General features: G+C 40.7%; 1 protein-coding gene across 1 annotated transcript; it reads right to left on the bottom strand.

Annotated features, from left to right (window-relative positions):
• Positions 1-4,288: 4,288 nt before the first annotated feature.
• LOC124148170 lies at positions 4,289-21,888 on the bottom strand. The gene is made up of 5 exons (XM_048382914.1): positions 21,509-21,888; positions 14,983-15,037; positions 11,284-11,401; positions 5,037-5,210; positions 4,289-4,628 (listed from the first exon to the last, which is right to left on the bottom strand). The coding sequence occupies exons 1-5, from the start codon at positions 21,837-21,839 to the stop codon at positions 4,503-4,505; spliced, it is 804 nt and encodes a 267-aa protein (XP_048238871.1). The 5' UTR covers positions 21,840-21,888; the 3' UTR covers positions 4,289-4,502.

Genomic DNA, 21,888 nt, shown 5'->3' with positions numbered 1-21,888 from the left:
CGATAAAACCTATTTTAGTTGTCGAATTTAATTATAAGCATTGACTGTGTATTTTTTCCGGTTCATGTGCACATCGGTTTTTCGATTCATACCTCAATGAACATCTTAATTTGAAAACAAAGCATCCATTCAATCCAACTGTTTCATGACGATAGGTCATTGGCCTATGAACAACAAAGTTACAACAATGCATGTACACTATTCTGTACACAATTGTATAGGCTTAAACATGATGTTAGGATATGTATCTATTGATACTGAAATTATTATCTCCTTCGCAATATAGAGAAAATATGAACACCATCAGGCTCGCTGACTTGGTTGATGCATGTCATCGTATCCCAGCTGCAATTGCGTAGATTGATGCTCATGATGTCAATCTCTGGATTGTCTGGTCCAGATTCGATTTTTTACATACCACCGTCATACAGCTGGAATATTGCTGAGCGCGGTGTTCAAAACAACCAAACAAACTTAATCTTCCCTGATATAGGAACTACACGTAACAATGCATCTTGTAAATAGTGTCGCGGACGTCATCAATACTCCAGCTATGTGATGGCGCCCTGTAAGCAACAGTCCACGCCGTTTGGGTAACGATGACAGGCAATCAACCGAGTCTGACCCCCGATCCACCTGTGTGGACGTTTCTTCCGCCAGGTATGCACTGTGTCTTAACCAAGGCTTGTAAACTGAATTTGTCACTTGATTTTAATTTATGTTTTTAGGATTTTGAGGTTTATCCAAATCTTCCATGTTTGCGTTCTCGTTTGGATTCCGGGACAGAATTAGTGCCAACTGTATTGTGTACAACAAGAACCATCTTTTGGAATGACGATGCCGGGGATAGAACCCCGGACCTTCCGTTCTCCGGGCGGACGCTCCACCACTAGACCACTGTGTCTGAGTGGGGTATTCATGTTAAACTGCGGCATGGTATCTCAGTGAGCTAGCACTATAAATCGGCATCAGTCCGGACTAGCACAAGCAGGCACACAAACACACATGTACATGCACGTCGCTATATAAGTGCAATAATCTTGGACGCGACGTTAAACCCCATTTCTCACCACCTCACCTGTCCATGTTTTGCCACGGTAAGGGGGCAGCTGAGCATAAATGTTTCAAAACACAACACTAAGATGCTTGAATCGAAAGCGTTATTTTATCTAAAATACAACTAGAGAAACAGAATCATACCTACGACGATAAAATAGATTCATTATATTTAACTGGTAAAATATAAGGCACTATGTAAATAAAGGCACTTTGTACACAATAAAAATAATGAAAAGCGACAAAAACCTTTCCAATCTCTGCTAAATGTCGTAGATGGTTCCATTCCGACTGGGGCGGTCGGGTAGCCTGGTGGTTAAAGCGTTCGCTCGTCACGCCGAAGACCCGGGTTCGATTCCCGACATGGGTACAATGTGTGAAGCCCATTTCAGGTGTTCCCCACCGTGATATTGCTGCAATATTGCCAAAAGCGGCTTAAAACCATACTCACTCACTCACTCCGACTACATCATTAGCATGTGTTTATAAATCACTATCAAATAGTGATGAGACAATGTCCCTGGTGTTCAATTAAAGCACGGTCTAACCCAGAGAGAGGGAGAGAGAGAGAGAGGGAGAGAGAGAGGGAGAGAGAGAGGGGGAGAGAGAGAGAGAGTGAGAGATAGAGAGAGAGATAACATAAGCGTACCATGTAGAATACGGGGTTACATTGCAGATTATATAACATATTATTGTATTATATATACATCATTATAAGAAGATATTTTTATCCTGCAGATATCATTTGTTTTATTCATCATATGAACCAACTTTTGGGTGATATTTTGAGTATATTTTATTGTTCGTGACGTAAGCAGACGAATGATAGTAAGTTTTCAAAGGTCGCTGTACGCTGCAGTGTTAAGTAGATACGGACCAAAAGTATTTTAAAATAATGAAATACGGGCAAGTTGAATTTCTTTATGTGCATAAAAAGTGTTAGTGTAGACTTGCCCTGGGTTCAGCAAATAATCTCTTATGTTTTAACATGGTAGATAAAATACCACTTATACAGCAAATGACGGCTGAAGTTCACTTGAGAATTGGAACGGAAAAGAAAAACAAACATAATCTAACTAAGCAACTCAGTCATCACAACAACAGGTAGTCAATCATTATTTAATCGGCGGAGAATGCGATTTATTGATCAGCTTCGTACTAATTCATCTGTTTACTCTTTAAAGGCACACATCGAGTACTGATTCCAAGCGCTGCTTGATCTCAAAACGAGGCTTTCATTATCGTGTTATGTTTAGCATTATTTCATAATTCTAAACTGGTATTGTAACATTGTCGTGTACAGAAAAGGAATTCAAGTGCGTGTGTTGGCCACGTGTTACTTTAGGTCTTGCAGCCTTTGGGTATGTAAAATGATGATCAACTTAGAAAGTATTTGTTCGTTGTCATGTATGTATGAAATGGGCTATAACCTGAGGTAATCACCTAACACCTGTCCCGAGGTGATGACCTCACAACGTCCCGTGCATTCTCACCGGTGCAAATGTCACCGAGTTGGGACTGGGCTCAAAATATTTCTGTTATTTTACTTAATTGACATGTTTTTGTTAGTTTGTTGTTTAACGCCGCACTAAGCAATATTCAAGCTATATGACGGCGGTCTGTAAATAAACGAGTCTGGTCCAGACAATCCAGTGATTGACATCATGAGCATCGATCCACGGAATTGGGATACGATGACATGCATCAACCAAGTCAGCTAGCCTGACCACCCGATCCCGTTAGTCACCTCTTACGACAAGCATAGTCGCCTTTTACGGCAAGCATGGGTTGCTGAAGACCTATTCTACCCCGGATCTTCACTGGTCTAATTGACATGTGCGTTGATGGGGTAGAAATTTAAGGATATGTCCTGCATTATATTTGCTTGGAAATATGATGGAATAGTTAAGAGCTATGAAACGGGATGAGTATTGGGAGGTTGCAGTTTTGGAATCCAAAAGTATTTGTTGTTCTACAGATGATTTCTTGAGGTAGCATTTACCTCCGCTGATGGTGGATATGAATCTTTCCTTTTGAATGTTGTGTTTTGTCTTGCTACGAAACCTTTACACTTAGCCAATATAGGCACAACATTGTTGAACTCACAATGTGCCGCTAGCACATATGTCCTGTACTTTACAGGGTTCTTATTTAGCCGAATGTTCTCCATGAGTTGAACGTTCGTTTCATATGGTCTAAAGTCGACAATGTCATATATTCCTGTATGGTCGCCTTCAGACTACTCATGGTTTGGGCGACAGTATCTGATTCCCGGACGTTATATTAACTGGCGTTATCTATGACAATGACACCTCCTATAATAATATCCTTATAAAAATCACCAGTTTTCTTTTTCGCCTCGAAAAGTAGCACACATCCATCACAAAGCCCCATATCATTGGTTGCAGCGTGCAAAACAATGACACGATGACCTTTACCTGATGGTCTGTGGGTGCTCTTTGTCCATCTACCGATAGCCACATGTAGTAAGTGGAATGATTCATCAAGGTAAATTATCTGGACGCCCTGACTGTGATAGTTATGAATGGTGCGGAGATAATGTGACCTCATAGACAGGATGGAATATTTTCCCCTGAAAAGTTCTCGGTCATGGCCACACGCAGTGTATCGAAATCCCATCTCTTGGAGGGCAATAGTTACTCCAGTTCACATTAATTGTATCTTTAATTCCTCCCAAAATCTACTAAGTCAGGGTTACCTTCCGCTCATTAAGCTTGTACACTATACGCCTAATCACCATGTATCAAAGTTGACCAATATCCTTTTACGTCCTAGTTTTGTTTTTGAGACCACCCCTATACCTGTTTTGTTTTATTTATCATAATGTAGACTTGATGGTATGAATTGAAAACAATATAGCTTTGGCAGTTCAGTTATTCACCCTATCTAAATTAATAAATGTTTTCCCTCTATCTCTCCTAAGTGTAAATAACTTGTAATCATATCCATGTACAGACTCCATATCGTGGACCCTGGTTATGGCGATGCAAGTGTAATGTAACATGCATCATAGGAGCAATGTTAACAAAACAAACGCAGCGTCATATTGTCATTTTAGACGATGCACATCTAGAATTTTCTCAAAATGATTTTTGTGTGTGGATTAGATGTTTTATGAAGACTACATTATTATCATTATAACGGAGTCACGTACGAATGTTTCTATAGTCCGTTTCAGACTGCCATAATTGGACTTAAAATAATAATAAACTTCCTGTTTTCGTTCGAATTTGTCTCTTGTAAACTTGTCGATAGGAATCCTTGTGGCTGAAATACTTCAAACCACAGGTAGGACGGTCGGTAGTTACTCGATATTTCAATAACAACAATCTGTGAAAAATTATCTCCTTTTTTAACAGGCAAAAAGCAGTTTTCTAGCATTTCCGACAGTACTTAGTCCATATACTGACACTTCTCCCGACGAACTACACCAAGCTTATCCTTCTCCGGGTCCTGCTCCCAATAACTCTCACAGCGTCGAACTCGGACCATTCACCAGTAGTAGCAAGGTCAAGGTCAATCCTGATGGCGTCCGCCTTGAAATCGGGTGGCTAAAGAAAAACGGATGACAAATCGATACGAGCAAAGTTGCACATTAAGTAATTTAACGATACGATACAGGAGAAAACACCCCGTATTATTAAGGGCATCGATCCACGCGATCCACGCAATTGGAATACCATGACATGTATCAACCAAGTCAGCGAGCCTGACCACCCGATCCCGTTAGTCGCCTTTAACGACAAGCATAGTCGCCTTTTCCGGCATGGGTTTCTGAAGACCTATTCTACCCCGGAATCTTCACGGGTCACAGGCAGCATGATGCTAGATGAGGATGCTGACTATACATGCCCAGATATCAGCTGCCCAATGCAGCGTAAAATTACTGTGACACAATATGGAACTAAAATTAAATAAAAACTAAAACTGTTTATTATAGAAATACAATTCGGACTTACTATGAACGTAGGCACGAAAATCCGACTTTCCTTTATCTTCGACAAAGTGGTAGCGCTCCAGATTACCATCCAGTTGGAGTTCGAATCCCGGACTGAGACCGACTCAACGCCACCAGCCCAGAAGACCTCATAGATGTGGATCTCCGTGATGTAGATGGCCTCAGCTATGCCGAGCTGGAAAAAAACAGTGTTAAAACTAGCGGTATTCAGAGAGACATATTAGGATAACGATTCACAATATATTTTTCACAAAAAGTACAGTTAGCGACAACACCGATGTTTACGGAGTTTGGAACGGAGGCTGGCGTAACCCCCAATAGTCTTTCCAAATTTGACCCATCAGTGACCAAAATGATTTCCGATGCAATTCCCTATTTTGACTTTCCCTACGTTCCCGTGTTTTCGTCAGGTGAACAATTGACTTGCCTTTGTATGTGTTTGTGACGGGTGCCACCGGTGGGGCAGAATACTTTCACCTTTCGCGAACACCTGGTATTATCACTATTTGATAGCGATTCATCAACACAGTCATGCTTATGACATAGTCGGAATCGTACTTTCGACTCTGCTTTTGACAGTAGGTTTCTTATCAATATGGAACAAGGGCAACTGTAGTGTCGTTGTGACAAAAGCGTTCACTCGTCACACCAAGGACCCTAGTTCGACAGACAGACAGACAGACAGTTTATTCAGTAAGAAGGCCATAGGCCCATAATACAGACAATGTTTGATTGCATGAACTACGCATGCCAAGGAAGTAGTCGATTTAAGTTTCTCTTAGCCGTTGGACTTTATATAGATATAAACATGTGTTATATACAACATCAAAGTTTTCTGATGAAATAATTTCAGTAAAAGATGCTACAGTTTGAAACTTGATATACTGTTTAAGATACATATTTCTTAGGGCTGAATAACGCTCACATACAAGTAAAACATGAAATTCATCTTCAATAAAAGGTATACCATTTTCTATACAATATTTACATAAGCGTTCAGTGTATGGGACATTTGTGTATCTCCCCAAGTCAATTGCAAGTTTAAACTTGCTACATCTGAAACGAGTCATACATATTCTCAGATGTACTGGTATGGGGAGTGTAAGATATTTTTCTACATTCAACAGGGATTTAAAATGTTTATAATAAAAGGTATCAGATATACTATTGATAGAACTACACCATGATTGTTGAAGGTTATCAAATAATCTTTGCTTAAAAAGATGAATAAATACCTTCACATTGCCAACATCTTGTGTTAACCATACATATCCAAAACCTAATTTAAACAAAATATTCTTAATGTGAGTAGCCCATGTGGTGCGACCAGAATGGTCCAGTGATTTGAGCATTAAATAACATTGGCGAGGCAGTCTGCGCTCGTCCAAACGCAGTAGCCTGCACCAATACTTGATGGCCCTTGTGGTATACACAAGTTGGAGAGGGGCTCTTCCGCACTCTCCTAACCCATTGCATTGTTTGTTGTTTTACCTGTATTTAGAAACCATTTACACATTTTGTTCTGTACATCTTCAATAATTTTACAATATGAGATGCCCCATATTTCTGCGCCGTAACAGACAATAGGCACAATCATAGCATCAAATATCTTAAATAAATCTTGACAGGGTATATTACCAACTTTCTTTTGATATCTATATAATGTCATAATGGCCTTGTTACTCTGTGCAGCAAGAGTATTTAGTGCCTTAGTCCAAACAAGTTTGGGCGTGAACACAATACCCAAATATCTATAAAACGACACGGTTTCAATATATACACTATTAAATTTCCATTTTTCATAATGTCTAAGGGGTCCACCATTTCTGAATACCATAACTTTGGTTTTCTTCAAGTTTACCTTCATGCCTGTGGTATTGCAAAAATGTTCCAAGGCATTGATCTTCTTTTGTAAATTTAAAGGTGTATCAGCAATAGATGACACGTCATCAGCAAACATAAGTGCATATATTGCTGGGCAGTCTTTAGTAATAAAGACAGTTTGTCCTCCATAATTTTCCATAAAATTTACAAGTTTATTTATGAATATTAAAAACATCTGAGGGCTGAGGATGCATCCTTGACGGGTACCTATATTACACTTAAAGTATTTGGATAACCCAGTAGGTGTTCTAACACAGGCACACAGTTTATTGTACATTGATGTAATAATAGACAGAAACTTTCCGCAGACACCAATATCAGCCAAACTCTGTAACAACATATTGTGATCAACATTATCAAAAGCTTTTGAGAAATCTACAAATAAGCAGTAGAACCTTCTTTTCTTTTTACATGCATACTTTTGGATAATGGCCTGTAGTGAAAATATATGATCTGTCGTGGAATAGTTGGGTCTTAATCCAGCTTGAGATTCGTCAATGATATTGTTATCATCACACCACCTCTGTAGTCTAGCATTAAGAATAGATGTAAATACTTTGCATATGGTATCAATGAGTGATATACCTCTATAATTGTTGGCATCATTCATATCACCAGACTTGAACAGAGGACAGATGATACTTTTCCCCCACACATCTGGAAAGTTACCACTCTCAAAGATTTTGTTAAATGTAATAACTAAAATTGGTGTAATTTGTTTCTCTGAAGACTTTAAAAATTCAGCAGCAATACCATCAGGCCCAGGGGATTTATTATTCCCAAGCTGTTTTATTTGACTTGATATTTCTTCTGCTAGAATAGGAATGTTAATTGTTAGATCATTATTGTCAGGGATATGGTACATACTGCTATCAAGTGCAAGATCCTGCCTAAAAAGAAGAGACATAAAATGGTTAGTCCATTGCTCAGTATTAATTGATTGAGTGACTGCATTAAATGGTTTACTATCCTTGAGCAGTTTCCAGAACAACTTTGGGTTGTCTCTTGCAGCTATCAGTTTTTCTCTCTGTGCTTCAAGAAATGATTTTTCTTTCTACTAAAAGCATTTTTAAACATTGATCTTAAGTGTCTAAAAAGTGAAAAATCTTCCCCATGATCTCTGTGAGCTCTCAGGGATTTGTATTTGTCATGTTTAATTAATTCAAGTTCATCATCCCACCAGGGAGGCTGCTGATTTCTCCTGAAGTTAGAATTTAAACCATATACTTTTTTGGTGTGTTCTGCAGCTTCTTGATAATAACTGACTAAACAAGATACTGCTGTATTACAATTATTATTAGCTAGTTGTAAAATATAATCATAATGCTCTACTAATATACCCTCAAGCTTGTGCAAGAAGGTTTCTTTAGCACCTTCATTCCACACATATTTCTCCCAACTGCCTCCACCTTCCTTTTCCAGATTACAGTTGGAGTTACTCCTTGTATTACCTGGGGCTGGGGGTTGACTATATTTACCAGATGAGGTACCCTGAATATTGAGTGAGCAATGTAAGGGGAAGTGATTGGAGTGATCCTGTGTACCAACCCCAAAGTTAGAGAAATATGGAAAGAGAGAAGAGGAGGCAATCATGTAATCCACAGCACTTGATCCATTATGAGTGAAACATGTGAATTCACCATTTGTATCATTAAACAATCTCCCATTCAATGTGTGAATACCAAAGGTCCTACACAATTCAACAAGTCTTTTGCCAAAATTATTATGTGTCACTGAGTCTCTGTTTTTTCTTGGCATATCAAATGTATCAGAGGGATAATCATCAACATCTCTCTGAATAAAGTCAATATTGTCATCCGGGATATAGTCAAGGAAGTCCTTTGTCCTTGCATTAAGATCACCAGCAAGAAATATATGCTTGTGTGGGTGTTCCCCAACAATAATGGTCAAGTAGTTTTCAAGATGAGTAAATCCATCACTATCTATATTCTCATTAACTGGTGAATTTTCGGGTGAGATATAAGTAAATATCAAAACACAGTCAGAGTCCCATGATAAACTTGATGTTTTGAATAAAAGTACAACAGTATTTTCAAAATTATCATAAAGCCTACATAACAGTCCACTATCTAGCCAATGAGAGCGTATCAAAACAGTGATACCACCACTATATCGCCCGAACGTGTGTGTCTTGGGACGGACACAGTTTAGCGCACGAAAACCGGACAAGAAGTCCGAGAATTCATCGGACCGTCTCACAAATGACTCACAAAACGCGATCAAGTCAAAATGTTCACAAAGACTTTTTACCTGAGATGTCGAGTTTTCATATTTTCGCAGTCCTTCTATATTCCACGAGAGAATATCAAATGTTGGGCCGTGGCCGTCACATCACTTACCAAAATTGTCAACATTGGGAGTTAACTCCCCTGAAGGAGGTGTGTCTCGGTTTGTGTTGCTTCCGGGTCCAAACAAATCACTCCATGAACGATCGCGAAAAGAGGGCCTTGCATCACGATGCGTACCCCCACCTGTAGACACCTTCTTCACACACTTGTCTTGTCGGTCGTACATATATACCTGCCCTTCCACAATAAGCTTGTTAACACGTATCTTAGGTCGTTTCCCGCTGTCTCTGGCTTCTTGAAAGTAGGTAGACAGTGCGCGTCTATCCTCTCGTATTTTCTGTGGGAAATCCTCTGTTACACGTGATCGGTGATTTCTATCTTGTTGTTCCCGTCCTCTCTTGAAAATATCACTCTTGTCTTTTGTCAGTAGGAATTTAGCTATGATAGGAGAATCACTTTTGCCAGGGTTGAGGCGGTGAGCACGAATAATAACAATATCATTTGCCTTCTCCATGTGTAACTCGTCGCGCAGAAACTCTCTCACGTTTGACTCGGACTGATCCCATGTTTCGCCCCTCTCTCCAGATATTCCATGGAATATTAAGTTGTTTCGCCGCTCACGACACTCTTGATCCTCGAGTTTTTCTTCCAAACTAGACAGAGAAAGTCTCAGTTGTGTATTTTCATGTTGAAGCGAGGCTAGCTGCTCGTGGAAATCAGACGCCATTTTTGTGACCTTGTCATCGAGTCTCTCAAATTTATTGTTTATGTCCGTGGTGTTAGATTTAATGTCCATTAAAATCGCCATCAAGTCGCTGTTTTCATTTTCCGTTGCCGATATCTGTAACGATCCTGTTTCAGACACGGACAAAGTTGACTGATTTCGGGTATTGTGTGCGGGGCCGGACTTAGGTGGGCCTGGGTTCGTCTCGACACAACCATCTGCTACAAGTAGCAAACTCAGACAGATCAAAACCCGTAGGCACATCGAGAAACACTTTTTGCTAATTTTGATACCTTTCATGCTTCTTCTCGCTTTGTTTGGTTGTACAAACAGTCCTATTTTAGCTCTATATTGGGAAAGAGAGATCCCCATGGTGGGAGCTAAGAAAAACACGTCCACCCTGTTCAAACTCACGCATGCGCCGACCCTAGTTCGTGTCCCTGTAGTTGTACTGTCCATTCTTGATATTTCAGGAAGATTGATGAAATGTGATGTCCGAGCATAAAGAAATCGCCTCTGCCAACAAGTATTGAATAATTTTTAGCTAGTGAACTGCAAAAGGTTCGAAAAGTCAATTATTTACAAAGTACAGTAAAGTACGGTTATAACGAACTCAAAGGGACTACTAATTTTAGTTCGTTATTACCGTAGTTCGTTATACGGATATATACATCATAACTACAGCAAATGGTCGGACCAAAATAGTAAGTTCGTTATATCCGTCAGTTCGTAATAAGCGTGTTCGTTTACTGTAGTTTACTGTACAAACTATTTTCTGTTCACATCTTCATGCTCAGACCCATGGGCGGTAAGCTAAGCGCCCGTGTGGTATATAACGATGTATGCTACATACTCAGTTTATTATATGTCAGTTCTCTACTGACAAATACCCTGGATCATTTCGCTTGTTTATTCCGACTCTGTATGCCACGACACCGAGTAGAGGAATTCTCTGCTCAGTGAGGGATGTGACGCCACTTTCGAAATAGAACTATGGTGGCGAATAAATCCAGGTTATCCATCATGACCGCATGGACGTAGATGCTCGGGAATACTGGTGTTAGGAATTGAAACATTTTTGTATTTCAAGGCCGTTTTACCAAGTTTGAATTACTTGGTTCGGTTTGTGTCGGACTTTTTTCCATTTCAATTTCTCCGTTTTGGTTTGTGCCGTTTAGGATTTGTCCTGGAAATTTGGGGATTTAAGGCACTAACTGTTGTGAGTATGAATGGAGAATGCTTTATTTGTAGCCAATATATATTTTTCTGCAGTTTACACGTTGTAAAACGGTACATTTTGATTGTTTTATCGGCGAATGACAACGACTTACCTCCACATACTGGTTTGAGTCTCTGGATTTTGGGCACCAGGCTTTCTCAGTGTTGCCATAATTGGGGTAGTAGTCGGGGGGACCTTTCATGCTACTGGCCGGATAGCTACTGATCCAACTGCAACCACCAACTGTATAAATACTCGAAACCGAATGTAAATTTTGATCATATTATCAATATCGACAACAGGAAAATAATAATAATTACGATGTTTGTACGTGGTTGTTCGGACTGATGAATCTGATCAGACTGTGTGAGTGAGTGAGTGAGTATGGTTTTACGCCGCTTTTAGCAATATTCCAGCAATATCACGGCGGGGGACACCAGAAAAGGGGTTCACACATTGCACCCATGTCGGGATTCGAACCCGGGTCTTCGGCGTGACGAGCGAACGCTTTAACCACTAGGCTACCCGACCGCCCTCAGACTGTGTGAACACAAGTAACCAGTCTCCAAACAAACCAGGTTTTCAGGTCCATCGTGCCCAGTAATCTGAGGAGCAGCATCTTGCTGTGAAGAAATGTGTCGTGCTAGAAGCCTATGATTCGATGACCGTGACAAAAGAGGTAAGTTGATTGGTGGACTGACATGGTAAACTGGCTTGTCCTTTTATTTAGGACTGACACGTGTACGCTGGACTGACATTGCAGAGTGATTCGGTTAACTGAAATCGTGTCTCGATAGCTTAACGTTTCTGGTGGAGCCTATATTGTGGGCTCTCGGTGAACTAAAGTTTTACAGTTCCCGATTAACAAAAAATGTAGACGCTCTCTTCATCTGGCTGAACTAAAACCGCCGATGACCACGGTACAATTTAATTGCAAATAGACACGGAGGACTGATGTTGTGGACTGATAGGAATAACTGTGTACAGGGAACTTGAGATGAAACTTACAGCTTACTACGTGATCCCTATTTGTGAAATCAAAAATCTGATAGCTCTCCCAGCTTTAAACGTTCGCCAAGCTAGAAAGGGGAACTTGTCTTCTCCGACGTCCGTGTGTCGCGTTTAAGAACCTTGGCGCTTTCACATGCCGCCACCGCCAGGATTCGCTAGACGTAGACGGGTCGTATTGTTACTGGGTGGTCAGGCAGAAACTTAGTCTCGCTAGTTAGTAATTATGTGGCGATTTTGATCTTGTTCTGACTTACCCAAATTGTTACTGCGCTAAACGTATTGGCTAGGGTGTTATACCCTTTTACTTGTAATCCGCGAATGACCAATTTTCCGGGATGGTCTCTTTTGTCAAGTACCTTTTTATAATTGTGAGTCAAGTTACTCTTTTCGTGAAGTACAGTTTTATTGTTGTGAGTCTAGATACTCTGTAGGTCAAGTACCTGTATTTTTGGGAAGTCTATACTTAGGGATAGTGCCCAGATCAGTACCCATTCCTCCCTATCTAACCAAGCTGAGGTTATTTTTGTTGATTAGCTCTCAGGTGTTAATTGGTCAAAGCCGACTTAACTGTCTGTCTGTGCGTCTTGTCGATTGTCATGTCCGGGTGTTGTTTTAGCTATCTTTTGTAACAGCTGCTGTACAGTTGCTTAGCTAATCAGGTTGTATATTTGTTCATGGGTCATTAATCAGGGATCATTGTCAGTGTCATTTGGGGCCTTGATCCTATAAATTGTACTCTTTAAGTACATTTAACTGGTAATAGTGAGTGAGTGAGTTTGGTTTTACGCCGCTTTTAGCAATATTCCAGCAATTTCACACATTGCACCCATGTCGGGAATCGAACCCGGGTCTTCGGCGGGACGAGCGAACGCTTTAACCACTAGGCTACCCGACCGCCCCTAACTGGTAATAATAAAGCTGTGAACCTGTACGATGTTTACTAGTATTACTTTATATTATGTAATGTCACCATGGTCTCTGGAGCACAGCTTCGTGCCAATCAGAAAAAAAAAAAATCGGCGTAAACTCACTCACTCACACAAAAGAGGTGAGGTGGAACAGGGAGAACGTCGCGGCACGATTACAGAATTTACATGGGCATGCGCTATTGCCAATGGTGCTATCCCACCGAGATACCATACCGCAGTTAATAATTGATACCCCCTTCAGAGATGCATATTGACTCCGAGCCTTGTTTTAGCTCCTTAATGCCAACACGTTTCGTCATTTATCATTAGGACCGGTGAAGATCCGGGGTAGAATAGGTCTTCAGCAACCCATGCTTGTCTCCCCGTGAAGATCCGGGGTAGAATAGGTCTTCAGCAACCCATGCTTGTTTCCCCGTGAAGATCCGGGATAGAATAGGTCTTCAGCAACCCATGCTTGCCGTAAAAGGCGACTATGCTTGTCGTATGAGGCGACTAACGGGATCGGGTGGTCAGGCTCGCTGACTTGGTTGATGCATGTCATTGATTCCCAATTGCAAGGATCGATGCTCATGTTGTCAATCACTGGATTGTCTGGTTCAGACTCGTTTATTTACAGACAGACGTCATATAGCTGGAATATTGCTGCGTGAGGCGTTAAACAACAAACAAACAACAAATTTATCATTAGGGAATTGAACCATCAATTTTCCCATCACCGGGCAGACTCTTCCCACTAGGCAGCGGAGGAGGTTTCAACAGAAGAAGCGCCTTTCATTTTAATAAGCTGAAGTGACATCAGTTGCAGTTCATTAGGTCTAGTGTAACAGTGTCACGCACGTGTCACATCTCGCTGCTTCAGTGGAATATTTCTTCAGATGAACTCACTTGACATGCACGCAGTCAGCTATGGCCAATTATATTTATTCCCAAGGGACAATAGTGGATGTTGTTTCACATTAATTCTGGCAATAAATTGTACTTAAACTGGGGGCAAAAGAAAGTTTCCCCATTATTTTGTTTTAATTTAACTGAAAATAGAAATAACTGCTCTTAAATTTAATAATGCCCATTTGCCTATCACTCATTCCTGCAACTGTTTGTAACGCTTTATCTCTGGCTGAGTAATTTTGTGTTAATATGAATTGCATTTTGCAATTACATGACCCCTATACCATTTTTGCAATTTTGTACCGCTAAAAGCAATTATTTTTATTTTCAAAGACAAGATGTCTAAGATAACCATCAGCAGTTGCGTATCATACGATCTCGTTTATTACTTCTAATTCAAAGTATAATAATTGTCTTTAATTGCTGACTATGCGGCAGTACAGTTCATACTATACTATATCGCTAACTAAAGATACTTTCAATTGAAAATCAAACCTATGATCAAATCAACTGAGAGGTAAGGTTTCTTTTGATACTGAGTTTAGTATGGCGCTTGGCATTTAGGGGCTAAAACAAGCTGGTCTGCTCGGAGTCAGTCTACTGTATTTATGTTAAATTGCGGCATGGTATCTCAGTGTGCGAGCACTATAAAATCGACATCAGTTCGGACTAGCACGAGCACACACACACGCACGCACGCACGCACGCTCGCACGCACGCACACACACACATGCAAGCACGTCGCTAAATTAGTGCAATACGGACGCGACGTAAACCACATTTCACCTCACCTCACATAGTTTTACTGAAAATAAACCCTGGCGGCTAATCCATCCGACATAGCGCCTTCTTGTGTTTCAAGAGAACCCGCCAGGCTCTAATATAAAGATAATTCTTCTGGCAAGCGCTGCGATCTGGCCTTGACGCGTGTCATGCGATAGTGTACAATTATTGACAAAATATGAACATAGATTTGTACGTACGAGCTGAAATGTGAAGATTCTTTAATGATAGTAGCTATCCATGTGTCCACAGCATCTGAAACAAGAACTGCCTATTAATATATCTCAGCATGGTAAGAAAGAGAATATATGGAGGTCAACTTCTTTATTATGAAGAACACAACGTTTCGGAGTATATGCTTACTCCTTCATCATTCACCTGATGAAGGAGTAAGCATATACTCCGAAACGTTATTCTCTTCCTGATGTGAATCGCTTCTAAATGCCTTTCAAAGACCTCAGCATGGTACTTCTTGATTATGAAGAGTACTATTTCGCAAACGTCACATAATGACGTCTTATTTATGCAAGTAATAAATATGGTGAGTGCTGGGTAACGCTAATAGCTCTTCCCCCGTGTGGACCCGGGGTAGAATGTGTCCACAGCACCCCATTGCTGGTCGTAAAAGGCGACCGAATTGGGCAACCTGTTTGCCGTGGGTTGCGCCCCTGTGTCGGCGAAGGTCGGGAGTCTGGTGGTTGAGGGCACTGGTTCCAGGAATAGCGTTCCTTTGTCCAATACACCACTTCGACCCTGACTTCACCTAGACGGGTGGTAGAATTGGCCCGGTTCTATCAATCGGCTAGTCATGCCAAGCGTTGAGCACATATTGTGTTTGAACTGATTTGACTTTTTAACTTTCGGACCTGGCCAAATTATATATGTATCAAATCTTGAATTTTGATTGTTAATTGTTTCAATTGCCTAGAGTCGTATGCCCAGAAGGCGGTGACAAGATAGACACAATTTTATGGATAACAACTTCTTTAATACTGTAGTTGTTATCCATAAAATTGTGTCTATCTTGTCATCCGCCAACTTCTAAGTAATGCCTATCAAACAAGTCAGAAGGCGGTGGCTCATGAGCCAATCTGGTGGATTGATTAATTTTTTAGTTGATCTGCTTGAGTGTACCATCCCAGTATCCTTGGTGCTGCCAGTCGGAAATCCACTGGCTTACAGCATTGTCCTTGTGACACTCCGTGGCGGGTGGGGAGCTAGGATGGTGAACTGTTTACAACTTCACCATGGCTCAACTATATGGTTTCTTCAAAATCCTGCCCTGTGTTAAAACGCGAGTCCCAAATCCCGAGAGTCAAGACTGAACAAAATGTCTCATACCACGAAGATAAGAAGAGGGTTGCAGGTCTTATTGCAACCACTTCTACCCTTTCCTACTCTGCTGCAGTCTCTCGTCCAGCTGTAACCACTGTCTCTATTGATGCCAGACTGATCTGACACGGGTCAAGTCTGTTAAGCCAATTCCAACTGCGGAAACCTACTGTGACACTTTCGTCTGTGACATCTCCCAAACCAAAACCCTAAACAATGTCGAGTCTCAGACTCCAAAGCCAGTAACTGAAGCAGAACCAGAAATTGTTCATCTTACAAAGAGATAAAAAAAAGATTATCAAAACAAAAGCAGCAAAGAGAGCAGCTGCAGACACTTCCACCAAAGGCCACCTCTACTTTAGAGGTTCCCTTAGAGTTCCCATAAAGGTCCATAACTTCTTTGGTCCTCTTGACGTGGAGGTAACTCAATCTCCACATGAGACACATTGGAGTATGTTACTGAAACATTTGATTATTTCGGATTGCGATCTAAGTTTTAAGACTTGACAGGGAAGGGAGGTAACTCCGAAGTTGTAACGGTGGTTCGAGGTGACCGGTGTGCTTCGCTGCGGTGAAGTAACCACATTGTAGGCATTAGAGTGTCAGAAATTTTGTAAGTATAATTATGTACAGTGAGCAACATGTTCATCTATCCAACCATTGTATAATATAAACCTGATATTGCCAAATTCAACAACGACGTGCAGTTGTATCTAACCATGCTAACAGGTCTAGACCACATGGGTTAGCCTGAAATGGGGTTACATGTTTTCGTTAGTTTTACCTAAGAAGCACTTCAGTTCACTGTGGGTAATATTACTATTATTATTAGGTAATTACATTCAAGGTAAAGCTTTCAGTATCTTGCATATTTAATGATATTTGAATATCGAGACAGAGTGGAAACATTTTATTTGTTTTAGCTTGAACCGACGACTAATCATGGAATACAATGTACACGTGTAGAACACTGCGGTGTAAACAAAAATGTGAAGAGGAAGTAAAAATATCGAGTACAAGAATCAATGCCCTTTTGTTGTGCCTACGAAAGTTCAAGAAAATTTATGAAGGATAGAAAAATTCAGCAACATAAGCAAATATTTTGTCAATACGTCAGAGATTGACTCCAAAAAACCAAGTATGCAGGGAAGTGAATTGAACATTGGTGAATATGAGTTAGAACCACAGTTCGGCAGACAGCGTGGTGGTATAGTGGCAGTATATACCAGAAAAGAAAATCAGATCAGAGACATTAAAGAAGTGAAACAGATATCACTGTGGTTGATAGTGAAATAGACTATTTGAAAGATATTCTACACAAATTGCATGAGAAAACAATTGAGAGACAGGAACTTGTCAGATAATCCAGAGGAGATTCATGAGTTGGAGTCTTATTATTTGAAGATTAAAGACAGGTTTGATCTGTTACATTCAGATGTGTTGATGAGGAAGGCTGAGAGAAAAAGAGACATTAACATGAGAGATGACATGAACATAAGACATATATCAGTGAATCCAGATGATTCTGTTAGTCAGATTTCTGCAGCAAGTCAACAAACTGTAAAAACATTGATGACTAAAGTTGCTGCTAAGAAGGCCGTACGCAAAACAACAATTGTTTTTAATTGCCTTTCGCGGCAATCCATCGGTCTGTCCGCTAGAGTAACTGCCCTTTGTCAAAGGGAAGCTACTCTAACCCTAGTCTATGAGACGTCACGCCACGGTCAGACGTTGTTGACAGTCGGTCTGTCCTGTCATACTGATAAGGATGCTTGTTCACGTGCCTAACAGTGAGAGCAATACACATAGAAAAACTTGACTCTATGGATACAAATTCCTTCATAAATGCATTGACAAGATTCGAGGCACGTCGGGGAAAACCAGAGATTATTAGATCCAACAACGGGACAAACTTCAAGGGGGCACATCAAGAGCTTAGACAAGCTATTCAGGAGTTGGATCAGACAAAGATCTACAACTCTATGCTGGAAAGGGACATACATCTTTAATCCACCCACTGCCTCACGTATGGGAGGTATGTGGGAAAGACAAATTAGGACAGTTCGCAAGGTTTTGTCTGCTCTGCTTAACAAACAGAATGGCCTCAGTGATGAAGGTCTCAACACATTGTTTTGTAAAGCTGAATCTATAGTCAATAGCCGACCAATTACTGTTGTGTCAGATAATGTGAATGATTGTGAACACCGAATCACCTACAGCTACTTTGATCAAACATTTCAATACCACCAGGTAACTTTCGAATGGAAGATGTTTATGGTAGAATGTGGAGACATGTACAGTTTCTCTCAGATTGTTTTTGGAAACGGTGGATAAAAGAGTATCTACCATGCTTGCAGTTACGGCAGAAGTGGTTAAAGCCTTGTGAGAACATGAGTGTCGGTGACATTGTGTTAGTGATAGAAGAAAACACACCTCGGAAGATGTGGCCTTTGTCTCGGGTCACCAGGACATTTCCTGGAAAGGATGGGTTTGTGAGATCTGTGGAAGTGAAATTGAGGGGTTCACTGCTGTTAAGACCCATTCACAAGCCGTGTGTGTTGGATCATGTGGAATGAAATACACCAGATACCAAGTGTATTGCACTATGACAATGAGACAGCGAAGACATTCAGATAATAGTTCAATCTTCATTGCTGAGGTAAAAACAGCTTTGATCCATACTAAACAACACAATCAATGTAAAACGTTCATCATCTTCTTAGATTCCCTGTCTTGCCTTCAGGCACCTAAAAGTGTCTCCTCGAATCACCCTATAATTCTAGACATTTAAGAACTTTTCAAAGATCTTTCAACTGGCTCACGTGACGTCGTCCTTTGTTGGTCATGCAGGCATAACAAGACTCCGAAGACGATAAAGCAGCTCGTGACAAATCTTATCTCAACGACTGATTCCGTACAGTGATTTCTAACCACCTATCAAGAATTATACTCGGGATCTCATGCAAAAAAGGTGGGACACCCAGGTAGGAATAAAAAAAACCCTTCATATAAACTAAAACCTACAATCGGTCATACCAACTTGGGTTGTCAGTCAAGACATGATGAGGTCATTTTACGACTATGTCGTATTGGCCACAGTCGGTTTACCCTCGAATATCTGCTTGAGACCGATGAAGACGAACCTCTTAAGTCTATCCCTTGTGATGAAAGTTTCACTGTCAAGCATATACTGTTTGACTGTGTGGTCTTTGCAACTGCAAGGGATTCACACAATCAAACAGTAAATCTGAAGGATCTCTTTGCCCGTGTAAGTGGGCATCTCATCGTAAGTTACTTAAAAGAAACTGGTCATTGTTATAAATTTTGGTTTTTAAATTTGGTGTGATTCTTTTATCAACAAAGATTATCGAAGGCTCTGTCCGGGAGGTTAAAATACAGTAAAGTACGTTTATAACGAACTGATGGATATAACGAGCCTACTTTTTTGTCCCGACTATTTGCTGTCGTTATGCTGTATATATGCTTATAAAGAACTACGGTTATAACGAACTAAACTTAGTGGTCCCTTTGAGTGTGTTATAACCGTAGTTTACTGTACCGTAAAATAATTGCCCCCCTGTGTGACACGTAATTGCTGTCATAATCAATGTAACTATTATAATCCAACAAGACCCAAATCACCCACTTAGCTGAGATACTTGACGGACTGCAAATATTGACAAGCATGTGTTGTTTTCGGGAATCAAGACAACCAGTAAACTATGGTTATAACGATCTCGAAGGGACCACTAATTTTAGTTCGTAATAACCGTAGTTCGTTATAAGCATATATACAGCATTTATACAACAAATGGTCGGGACTAAAACAAAAGTTATAACAGTCAGTTCGTTATAAGCGTGTACGTTAAAAACATAGTTTACTGTACTTTAAAACAAAGATTGAATGAAAATGGTAAATCTTCAGACCAGTCAAACACAAGTACACTTAAAGTCTCCCCAGCTTAAAAGAGGGTTGGTGAGTGAGTTTAACGCTGCTTTTAACAGTATTCCAGTCATATCACGGCGTGTCAGCTTAATGTGGGAGGAAAACCTGAAGTCATGCAGGTCTGAGACGTTTACCATTTCATGATCAGTGGAACCAACGAGCACGAGTATGGTGTTGACACAACAAGAAACATTATCGGGGCGAACCGGGATTGGAACTAACGATCATAGGTTTTTTCCTAAGGGACCACAGATTAAGAAAGGAGAGTCATGTGCTTCAAAACAAATACTGTGTATACTGTGTCTGTATGCTTCCATTGCGTACCGTGGGCCTGCCTTTGGGTATTACTGAAACGGGGTGAGGTGAGGTGAGGTGAAATGGGGTTTAACGTCGCGTCCAAGATTATTGCACTTATATAGCGACGTGCATGCACGTGTATGTATATGTGAGGCTGCCTGTACTAGTCCGGGCTAATGCCGATTTATAGTGCTAGCTCACTGAGATACCATGCCGCAGTTTAACATGAATACCCGACTCAGACACAGTAAACTGACTCCGAGCCGACCAGTCCTTGTTTTAGCCCCTTAATGCCGAGCGCCAGACAGGGTAACAACAAGTACCATCTTTTAACGTCTTTTGGTATGACGCGGCCGGGGATCGAACCCCGGACCTTCCGCTCTCCGGGCGGACGCTCTACCACTAGACCACGGAGGCGGTCTTACTGAAACGAACGTATCTATATTTGTGATCAACCATGAGATAAGGGACCGTATGGGTGAATAATCACATTTTGTCTTCTTAATATATTTTACAAATACAGCATCTTAGGACCATAAAAATACGAGTCAAAAGCTGTAATTTATATTTATTATTGAGATGCATGGCATCAACATTTTGGACTCATTTTCTGCAAAGTTCCATTTTCAGACTTATAACTGTTTATTTAATGGCTGCAGTTTTTAAATATAATTTTGCTTAATTGATGGTAGGCATGTATGCTGAAATGTTTTGAAATGGCTTTATTATATTACGAACTAACGAAAGAGAAATAGGAAATGTTTGTTCAGCCTGCACACATGGCAATTTTTACAGTAAGTTGATGTCAAACGTCTTTCTGTATGACGTCACGGCACAATTATATCCTACCTTCCATAAGGTCCCTTTTCTCCCGATGGGTCGTATTTTTATCAAGTAACAGTGTACCACTACATTATTGAGTGAGTGAGTTTAGTTTTACGCCGCTTTTAGCAATATTCCAGCAATAAATCAGCGGGGAAACCGAGAAATGGATTTCACACATTGTACCCATGTCGGGAATCGAACCCGAGTCTTTGGCATGAAGAGCGAACGCTTTAACCACTAGGCTACCCAACCGCCCTTTACACTAATACAGTGTCTAGGCCTCAGAGTGTGCATACAACATAACGTGTCTATTTTGTGCCGTTTACCTGCAGGGAGGGTGGTCTTCCCTAACGCCACAGCTCCCGGAGCGTCAACTAGCGTCAACGACGACAACGGCAAATTGTGGCAAGTACACCGCTGGTCAGTTTTGTCGTAAACGATGGCAACTTTGGTTCCGCTGAAGATACAGAACGAAATACATGCCAATTTTCCACTGACAGTTTGGGAGACTTTCACTGCTCCGCTGAACTTCTTGTTACTGTAAGATGAGGATGGGGTCCAGTTTAGATCTTCCAGGCACGTTCCAGTAGATCCGTGTACCACCATAGTCATCATCAGCCCGACTATTGTACTATACATATGCATATCCATTTTCATGTCCACATCACGCACAGAAATATTACAAAGACAGATGCTGCTGTCTCAT

The sequence above is a fragment of the Haliotis rufescens genome, unplaced genomic scaffold, assembly GCF_023055435.1.
Source record: "Haliotis rufescens isolate VD_foot unplaced genomic scaffold, xgHalRufe1.0.p SCAF_42, whole genome shotgun sequence".
NCBI lineage: Eukaryota > Metazoa > Mollusca > Gastropoda > Lepetellida > Haliotidae > Haliotis > Haliotis rufescens.
The sequence above is the reverse complement of the archived record's forward strand: the minus strand, read 5'-3'. Positions and strand labels throughout refer to the sequence as shown.

Bases quoted from the DNA above. Each gene is read 5' to 3' on its own strand.
- LOC124148170 (XM_048382914.1), bottom strand. From the start codon at position 21,839: ATGAAAATGGATATGCATATGTATAGTACAATAGTCGGGCTGATGATG. The intron at 11,402-14,982 runs GTACGTACAAAT...TGGTGGTTGCAG, and splicing joins GAATCTTCACATTTCAGCTC to TTGGATCAGTAGCTATCCGG. The intron at 4,629-5,036 runs GTAAGTCCGAAT...GTTTTTCTTTAG, and splicing joins TTTTCGTGCCTACGTTCATA to CCACCCGATTTCAAGGCGGA.